Source organism: Platalea leucorodia, assembly GCF_965183815.1.
Source record: "Platalea leucorodia genome assembly, chromosome: Z".
Taxonomy (NCBI): domain Eukaryota; kingdom Metazoa; phylum Chordata; class Aves; order Pelecaniformes; family Threskiornithidae; genus Platalea; species Platalea leucorodia.
In genome coordinates this window covers 91372638-91382831 of record NC_138858.1, presented here as the reverse complement: position 1 = coordinate 91382831, position 10194 = coordinate 91372638, and the positions used below count along the sequence as shown (strand labels likewise).

The 10194-nt window shown below is 43.5% G+C and overlaps 1 protein-coding gene across 1 annotated transcript in view; it reads left to right on the top strand.

Annotated features, from left to right (window-relative positions):
- The first annotated feature begins 505 nt into the window (after positions 1 to 505).
- LOC309602969 (exportin-7-like) overlaps positions 506 to 10194 on the top strand; it is a 35529-nt gene continuing 25840 nt past the window's right edge. Inside the window, exons 1-5 of the mRNA XM_082337156.1 lie at positions 506 to 792; positions 3449 to 3595; positions 5316 to 5409; positions 6250 to 6416; positions 8516 to 8581. Of these exons, the coding sequence (XP_082193282.1) occupies positions 706 to 792; positions 3449 to 3595; positions 5316 to 5409; positions 6250 to 6416; positions 8516 to 8581 (561 nt within the window). The 5' untranslated portion in view covers positions 506 to 705. The remainder of the gene's footprint in view (positions 793 to 3448; positions 3596 to 5315; positions 5410 to 6249; positions 6417 to 8515; positions 8582 to 10194) is intronic.

Genomic DNA, 10194 nt, shown 5'->3' with positions numbered 1-10194 from the left:
TCGTGCGAGGAGCAGATAAGAGCGATTTGGAAGGCCGGGAGCCAGCGAGGGGGGATGTTTGACACTCGGGGCTGTCTCCCGTGACTCAGCAGTTCTCCTCCGAAAACGCCGTCCCGACTGCTGCCCCACGGCCGCGGCGTCCCCGTCGGCCCCCTGCTACCCCGAGCCCTCATCCACGCCTCCTCGCCTTCCCTAGGTGCAAAGGACTGCTTTCTTCTTTTTACAAAGAGTTTTTGGAGCTGTTCATTCTCCAAGGAGCAACGAACACAACTTTTGGGTAGTTGTAATTACATCTTTAGTGCTATTTTTCTTCTCGGCTCACCGGCCACGTACCTTTCCGTCCTGTAACGCAGCCCACGCGTGCAGAGCTAGCGGGATGCCCGAGCGTCTCCCTGTTTCAAATACTCTGCTGTCTCATGCTTTAGTCCTTATCTACAACATGCAGAGCTCTTGCCCTGCATAATCATTACACTATATGGTATTTTTTTTATCTTGGTTGAAAGAGTAGGTATTGCCCGGTGTCTGTAGTGAAATAATCCCCACCTACTTGCTACCCCTAACGCCCGAACATCTCTGACTTTCAGAGCTAGGTGCTGGAGTAAGACAAGCCTGATTTCTACCCCGTCAGCGGAGAGGAGGGGAACTCCACTGCCCTCATCACGGCAATATTAAAACGTGCTGAAAACGTCACATTGCAAACCTGGAATGCGTTATCGGGGCAGCTTGACTGCTCTGCCTGTCCGTGTGACAGATAATCGAGTTAGGGCACGAGAAGAGGAAAGAAATTTATTGGTGAGACAATCCTAAAAATTATGCGTAAAGGTTAATCAGAGAAATTTCTTTGGTTGTGCTTATCGTGAATGTTTTTTTGATGTTTGAGCACATGAAATTAAAAAATAAAATGACCATTCACAAACTTGAGATAATGGATGAAAGCTCCCAAGTTTGGACATCAGCTTTCCCTCCCAGTTGCCCTCGTAGGCTTTGGTACCGTGCCCAAAAATACTCTCCATCCCACAGCCCCCTCTGCAGCTGCGTATCTGGGGATACCCCGAGGAAAGAGTATTGAGTGAACCTTAATTTGAGGATCGTCCGGACAGGGACACCCGGGACCACTGACGCTGCACAATAAGAAACGAGATATTAAAAATATGTTTAAAACCTGGTTTGGATGCTTGGCTTAATCTTAATGTGCACTTTTATTCCCTACTGAGTTGCTGGAGTCGCACTCCTGGATAATTTGGACTAGCTTTTCCATGTGTGTGATTCCTTTTTCCACAGGAAAACTGTGCTTTAATGACCGCAGTGTCATTAATGGGGCATTTAACGGTGACCTTGTGTGCTGTATCTCTTGGGTGGCAGGCGGGCTATTCGATTGGGGTGGTCGGCTTTTTGGAGTTGTTTTGTTTGAGTCCCGGAGGTCGTGTGCTCCCTCTGGCTCCGAGGGAGTTAACTAACTGTAATCTGCAAGAAGGCTGGCACGGATCACGCACTCTGCACAAACAAGGGTGTTTTGTCATGGCGAGCGTCGCACAAAAGGAGCCATGGTTATTGCCACCGAGCCCCAAACAGTCGCAGGGAATTAGCGTTTCTTGGAGGTGTGAAGAAAGCGGACTGTAGGGAAACCCCATTCCTCAGCTTCTCAAAGAACTAATGCATGGTGATGTAAAACTCTTAAAACTGTTTTTTTTTTTTTTTCCAAAATTGTAAACCATGCTCTCCGGATCAGTGTTCATCGGTTTGGTGTGAGACCATGGGCTGCAATTCATCCCGCCGGGGTGGTGGAGCCGGGCTGAGCCCCTTCCCAAGGATTCAGTCCATCGGGGACCAAAGGGTCGTGGTAGCTTTTCAACTTGATAAATGGTCGCAAGGATTTTGGAGATTGGGAGGAAATGGTGTTTTGTCCTTGGGCTGCAGATGATACACGTAAACAGGCACCTTCCTCTATGTGGACTTTGCCAACTGATTTGAAATAACCGAAAGTGGATTTGTGATGAGAAATGACAGGTACTGACAAATGCTTAACCATAGTTGATATGGCTTATAATAGTTTATGGTTAGTAACGGTTCATATTCGTCTTAGGTTTTTGAGGATTTTCAGTGGAGAGCTCAAGTCTTTGGGTTTGGGCTTTCTCAAAAGGAAAACTGTATGTTGAACTGCTGTCTAGCACTTGGCAAAGTTCTCTAATTTCTCTAACGTAGTGAAGCTGTCAGGGCAACATTTTCCATGAAGTTGTTATTAAAAAAAAAAAAACCACCACCAAACCACCAAAATCAGAGCTCTGCAACATGGTACAGGGAAAGAGAATTTTTGCAGAGGGTCCCTCTCTGTTTCTTCTAACACAGTCTTATCCGATGATCATCTCGGCAACAGAGCCTCAAAAACTTCTGTGTGCTTTTGGCGTGGAATTGCTCCTCTTGTGTATAAGAAAGCGTTCAGTTGTGCGCTGATGCGGTGCCTGAATCCGTCGGCCGACCCTGTCGGTAACTCAGCTTTTGCATAACAACCTCTCCTCCAAAAATAAATTAGGTGATTGATGCTACCCTTCTTTTTACAAATGCACAAAAGTTATGGTTTGCTTGTAATGATTTACCCCTGGAAACCTAGAAAGTAGCCCTAAAGCGGTTGAAAATACCTGCTTTATTAATCTAGCTGTAAGAGCCCGAGGGAATATTTATATCCATCTGTGAAGCCACTTTTTAAGTAGGACACCTAAGATTTCACTGGGGGAAACCATCTGCCTGGATCACAGTTTATGGCAAATATTTTCCAGTTGTTTGAGCACACAGAATCTGCCTGGTAGTTTTATTTCCCTTCGAACGCGTTCACGGAGACGGCGCTCAAAGGCATCCATGCCGTTCTTCGTTTGCGCTGTTGTGCTTTAGGTATTTTTGGCATGCGTAGTGCGGAAGATTTAACGTGAGATCCCTCCAGCATCCTGGGATGCTGAAGTCTGTTACGGTGCCCTGCAAAGGGAACATAAACCAAGTCTGTGAGGGGTTTGACGCTGTATAACAGAACAGCTAGATGTGAGAATGGTTTTTGCTATTTAAAATGGGCAGGTTAGGATTATCGCCGTTACAGCACGAGATGTAAGAGGTTTCCCAGACCTCCTCAGCCGCACGGTGCGGTGCCTTCAGGCTGGGTGAGCGCTGACCCTGGGAGCGGGTGCCCGAGTTCAGGTAAAAAAGGTGAAGGTGGGGAGGCAACCTGATATTTTGTCAAGTGTAAGAGAGAGCTGTGAAATATCTGTACAGGTAGTTTAGTAGGTTAAATGCATTTAGTTGGTGGAAGAGCAAACTGAGTTAAGCGTTTTCCTTCCTTTGCGCAAACAGTAAAGGTTTATATATGTGTGTATGTATACGTACGTATAACCTGGGTTAAACTGTTGCATAACTGAACTGTAAAACCTCTTGTTTCTAATTGATGTGTTTTCCTGTGTTCCAGAGCCTAGCCCAGCTAGAGAACCTGTGCAAGCAGCTGTATGAGACCACAGACACTGCGACACGGCTCCAGGCAGAGAAAGCCTTGGTCGAGTTCACCAACAGTCCAGACTGCCTGAGCAAGTGCCAGCTTCTTCTAGAAAGAGGGAGTGTATGTAAAACAATATAATTGTCCAAAATGTATCTTGCTATTTTGGGCATTGATAAGGGAAATAGCGCCCAGGTCTGCTATGCGGTGTTTATATTCCATCCCCCGTATGCTCTCATGCGTCTCCATTTGTGGGCAGCCTATGCCAAAAAAAGCATTGCCTCCGATGGCTAATTATGCTGCTGCAGTGGTTACTACAAACGGTTGTCAATTCTAATGTCTTGTGGGCCTTGCTGCATTCTTCGCAGGCTACCACCCAGACACGTCAAGCTTTAAGTTGAAAACATTATTATGGCAGTGGTATTTCATAGACTGTGGGAACCACTGCCTCCTCTGCAGGCTTTGGGGAGAAAACGGTGTGTGCGCAGAGGTTCGTAGGGGATCAAACCAGCAGTGTTGCTTCTGGAATGTTTCCTTGGAAAACTGCCCCTGCTATAGTGTTGTCTTAATAATCCAGCAGTTGAAAACAGGGAAAATTAGATCATGTGCTTTAGAATTAGTGTTACAGAAGGGATGTAAAATATGCCAGCAGTAAATCCTGCCTGACTTTTTTTAGCTTTCTTCTTTTTAAGTGGCCATTTGGTTTTTACTTTGTATCAGCACAAATAATGTTTAAAATGGCTTTGCCACATGATCTTGCAAGATTTGACTTTTGGCAGAATGTGCATCCAGCTCTCATATCTATCAGATTGGAGCCTTGTTCACAAAAATGGGAAACATTGAACAGCCTGTTGTAAAGAGTCAGTCCTGCAGGAGGAGGAGGAGAAGGAGGTGGTGAAGGGAGGAGGAGAAGAAGAGTGACACTTAACAGGCTTAGCAAACTTACACAAAGCGAATGATTTAACTTTTTGTTAAATTTGAAGTCCAGTGAATTCAAAACAAACTGATTTGAAGCTCTGCTGGTGGGAACTAGTAACTGGTTTACCTGAGGACAAATAGTTTTGTTTGTTTATTTTTTTTTTAAGGAAAGTTCCTAAAGCCCAGTTTCATTCTCTGCATGTCATCCATTGCCTCTCTGACCCTTGCCAGAGGGTTATGGGGTTTTTTTGTTCAGTCTGGGATCTGACTCACTTTATACCCGACTGTCCTTGGGAATATTGGAATAAGTAGGTTTCCTGCATCTTGGCTACTAAGCTTTCTACAGTACTATATATTATAGAAATCGGCATGCAAAATGCTTGTCATTTCCCTGGCTGTAATTTATGGAATCGCGTGCAGCCAGGGGTTTTAGGTAGTTGAATGCCATCATTTATGTCCCTTGAATTAGATTACAGTTCAGTGGTCTGTGTGCTGTTCTATAAGAAATAAATTTTAACCTGTATTTAATAATCAAGTGGAAGTTGTAAGTGCTTCTTAATGTATGGTAACGTACTCCTACGGCTCAGAGGGCTAATAGTCTTTTTCAGGCATGGTGTTTAAGGTAACTTCATGCAGTTTGACTACGTTTGCAGTTTTACTCCTGCCTTCAATGGTGGTTCTGTTGTCTTCCGCTCTTTAAAAGCTTTTCCTGTCCTTCTTAAACACTTTCTTCAAGTTGGTTTACCTTAGTGTCTATAAAAACATAGAATAAATGCTATGTAGAGTATTTAGACTTACCCATTAAATTAATGCTTTAAACTCAAATTTCCAGAGAGCAATTAGCTTAAAATCCAGCATTGCTGCTTGATCTTCTGAAGTGTGCAGTAAACTTCTATTTGTGTTTTGGGTTTTTTTTTCTTTACAGTCATCCTACTCCCAGTTATTGGCAGCTACATGCCTTACAAAACTCGTGTCACGCACAAACAACCCTTTACCATTGGAACAACGAATAGATATTCGTGAGTACAAGACTTAATTTTTCTAACCAAACTAATGTGAATGTTTGTCGTACGGACTTTCATCCGCGGGTGGGAGGTTTTCTGCAAGCTGCTGTGCTTTACAGTTTGGGCATCCTAAGATATAGGATACCCAAAAGGCAAAGAAACATTTCTCTTAGATGGCATCTTGACCTATATCATTAGCTATCAGAGTTCAAGGCTGAATATACAGAATTTTTCCAGGTGGAAGGGAATGACAACTCTGTGGTCTTGTGAATAAACCAGTTGCATTTGATAAATTTCTTGTTGGAGTATAAAATATGCATGGTGCTTGCCTCTTCTGAGGACATGCTTTCAAAACTGAAAATCCTTTATGGGTCTCTGAAATATTATTTAGAGTATTTCCTAAGGGAGCAGTCGGTCTGTCACAGCGCTCTTTCCTGGAGAATGGCTGATACTTCCCTTCCTCCGAGGAAGGAGTCCGAATGCCATTCAGTCTGCTTTCTTTTTTACAAATGATGTGGTAGATGATCATCCCCGAGGAAAGGTCTTGAAGTATTTTCAGCTTTTCTTGCTCTTTGCGTGTGCTTACAGAGGGTTAGGCTTAATCTGATAATACAAAACAAGTTAGGCTTGTGGGGAGGAGCTCTCACCTGTCTCTAACCACTTTCCAGATCTGTTCCACAGCTTTAGCATGGTAAATTCACAAGTAAAAGGTCAACGTTTGTATCTAACCGACTACTGTGCTGATTATTCTTTTTAAAACGGCTTTCAAAAAGATGCTTTTTCCTATCGGTGTTACCATCTCAGTTCCATCTGCCAAGTTTTTGTCTACAGATACACCTCTTCTCTGTGTTTCAGGGAACTATGTGCTCAACTACCTTGCCACTAGGCCAAAGTTGGCAACATTTGTCACACAAGCACTCATCCAGTTATATGCCAGGATCACAAAGTTGGGCTGGTTTGACTGTCAGAAGGATGAATATGTCTTCAGGAACGTGATCACAGATGTCACAAGGTTTTTACAGGTCAGATTTTTTGTAAGATAAATAGACACCTTGTGGGATTTGAAAGTGCATGCATTTTCAGTTACTGTTTTGCACCTTAGTATCCTCTGTCCAGTCTTTCATCTGTCCATTTGTTGATTCAATAGTGACTACCAAGGCCAAGCAGCTGACAACTGGCAGGACAGGTCAGTCTTTATAATTTAAAGTTTGGTGGGGCAGGGATTTCTTTCTGGAAACTGCCACCATTAGTATTCAACGGTAAGGCACGTCTTTTGGCGTTCCAGTTGCACAATTCTCCTTTCAAGCTCTCAAGCTTAAATGCACCGTGCTGATGAGTGCAAAATGGTAAACATGTGGGCTTATTGTCTACGGGGGAAATAAGTGCCATGCTTGACTTGCTTTCATTCACTGCAAGGGTGATATATCCATGGAAGTCACGTTTGATGTTTAGCTGAGTTATTATAACAAAACGTAGCTGAAAACTAGTGTGTTATTGTTAATTTTCTTTATAAGTCCTGACTGTTTCATAAATGTACTTGCTGTCACCACAGTACAGGGTTTCATTCCCAACCCAAAAGACTGTATAGGTATAAGGTTGCATTTTTATCAACAGCTGTCTCCAAACTGAAACGTCTTCCCAGAGAGATCAGTAAATCCTGTAACACTACGAATACTGATTTATTTGCTCTGAAACTTGTCCCAAAATCAAAAGTTGGAGGAAGACAGTAGAGGAGATCAAAATGACCAGAAATTCTTCCCAGTGTGGAAAAGGAGATGTAATGCGTACAAGGCTTTAATTCTGGAGTGGGAGAGTGTGGGCATTCAGAAAATAGGCTAGCTACTATTATTTTAGGCATTTACAGATGTCTGCGGTGAAGCAGGATCGAGAAGGTGTTAAGTAATTTAAAGATCATGTTCCTTTCTGGGCTGATAACTATGTTCCAAATAGTTTGCAGGTCCTCTTAGCTGAAATAATCAGAGCTAGATTCCCCACTCTCTCAGCTCATGACATGGGGAATGTATGCTTTTTAATCAGGAACCTAATTAAATGGTGTGAATATCTGCTTGCTGTGTTCAGTTTGAGACGGTCTGTTCCCGTTTGCTCGAGTTACCTGTTCTGGCTGCTAAAGTGTACAGGAGGCTGCACATTTTTTAAAGACGTGGTTCAGCAAGGTTTCCAGGGGCTTGTGTCTCGATATTGTCATGTAAATACTGAGACTGTCGTCGAGAGATGGCTCCAGTAAAGAAGCGGCCAAGGTCCCAAGCCTAAATATGCTTGAATTTCTCTGTTGCAGATGAGTTCAGTGTTTGAAGCTGGAGATCAGGGCGATTTTGTGCAGAAGGTGCAAAGCAAGGTGGAGCTAGGAAAGGAAACATCATTTATTAGTTACAGAACAGAAACTGGGGCAAAGGAACAGTACAGGTTGTTTCTCTTAAATCATTTGATAAATGGATTACCGTTTCTAGTGAAGAGGTATCTGTCACAGACTTAGTTCACAATTGGCCCCTTGTTGGCAGTCTCAAGTGCAGCCAGAGGCTGAACAGGCTGTGAAGAATGGACTCCCTTCACTGGGAGATAGGCTGTCCTTCTTGGCAGGAGGGTCCTGGGGCGGGTGTGTGGAGAAACTTGGTCAGCTGCTGCTCATGTTGTTCAAGGTCTGTAGTTTAAAAAGCAGGGGGGAGTTTATTTCCCAGAGTTTTCATCTGGCGACTTTAATACTTGTCCTAATGTTTCAGAAATTTCCGCATGTTTTACCACAGCCTCTGTTAAAATTAAAGAAACTGATTTAAATCTAAATAAGTCTTTTCAGAGTTAGGGCATAACAGAAAAATGTGGATTAAATTCTTAAAGATGCCTATTTTTATTAACTCATGTTACCGAACGCTTTAGAAACCTTTGCATTGTTAACAACATCAAGTACTTTAAAAGCACATTTTAAATTCTCTGCTTGGTATTGCTCATGGGCTTTTTTCCAGTCACAATACTACAAAAATAAAGCATTTCTAGACAAACATGTCTAGAAATCTTCCAAGCAGAAAGGTCTTTGAATGACGGCGAAGCTTAATGAAAACATCCTGGCACTGCTAACTGCTTTCCCTGTCCCCTTTTCCTTCCTCAGGATAGTGTAGAGCACTGCATCATAGGAGTGACAATCCTGTCCCAACTAACTAATGAAATTAATCAAGTAAGTGCTACAGCCTTCCTCAGTGAAGTAAGTGTCCAATTTTCTCATTCATATTGTTGTGTCCTGCTGTGTGTCTGTGCATTGTTTGGGGGTTTGTTTTTTTTTTTTTTTTTTGGTGTAGGGGGTGTTGTGTGATGGGTGTTTTCTTTATTTTATTTCCCCCCCCCCCGTTATTTTTACACAGTCACCTACTTTTGTGGTAAGATGCTGAAACCTCCTGTCCTGAGGAATTGTTTTGTTTCACTGGCATCTTCCATCTTCTCTCATATTTTGATGTCATCTTCTGAGATGAAAAAGGAAAGAGCAATGCTAAGCAGCTAGCCAAGCCTGCCTAGTGAGGACAAAGCCCCAAGCGTGAGGACATCCCTAGCACCTTCTGTTGTCACTCCCCGTGCACTGTTGCAGCTTACAGCATTCTTGTGCCAAGAAGCGAATGGAGCACGCCCTCCGTATTGACCAGGGAGATGAAACAAAGAGGATTTGTCAAATTGTGCAGATTTTAAAAGTGTCATTTTCATTCAGTCCTAAATTTCATAGCGTTCCCAGCAGGTAGATCTCATATTCTGCCAGTTTATCGGGGCTGAGTGCCGAGTCCCTTACACAGCCCCGGCCCTGGGTGACTGGCAGAAGAAAGACTGGGCACGCCGAGTCCGTGGTGCTCTGGCGTGGCACCCAGTCGTGCCAGCTGCAGCAAGTCTTTCTGGGTTGGTTAGTTCGGTGGTTTGCAGAGCCCTCTAACGTTATGCTACCTCTCGGTATTTATGTTGAAAGCTGGAACAAGCAGCTTTACTTGCTGCTATCTAAGCTTACATCGTTTTCCTAATCAGTCAGGCAGACTTTGCTGTAGCACTGTTGATGGCTACCACTGTCCTAAGACAGCGTGAGGGTTGCCATGTGTATAAATGTCTCTAATTTTGGTAAGAGGACCAGGTGTAACTAAGGTTTTTGATTCTAATATCTTACTAAGGAAACTAGCCTTTCATTTTTGCTGGTATACTGACTAATCGAGGCATTGGAATGTTGAGATCCTTGAGTGGGGTTTGAAGGACGATTACAAATTGTTTTCAGAACTGGAAATGGAGGAGGAGGTTTTCTCCTGGCCAGGCCAAAGCACCGATTTCTTCCGCTGAACTTCCCGAGCCCTGCCCTGTAATCTGAACGGCTTCTGCATCCGTTTCAGACCCCAAATTCACTTTCATTCTTCAAGCCTGGCCTGATCAGTAAATCCTAACCCATAGCTCTCCTCCTAACTCTTAAGCCATGTCTTATTACTGTTACCACGTCCTTGCCCAGACTTTTCTACAATCCTAACTCCGTCTCCGTAGAGGGCCGGTCCTTCACTTCCTTGCATCAAGGATGAAAGCAAGTCCGTTTACCTCTATAAATCAGTATGTGTCTGTCAGCATCTTTGTACAGGGCTACAGCTTCTGCTTGCAGGAGAAGGGTCAGCACAGAAACTGTCGCCTATCCCAGTTCCAGAGTCTCTACAGGTTGATACTAAAACAAGCAACAAAATTAAAGACTTTGATCAAAAATCTCTTCCTGATATCTTGGATATTAAATCTGCCACAGTTTACTACTCATTCCTAAATGTGTTTTGTGCCAGCAATTGC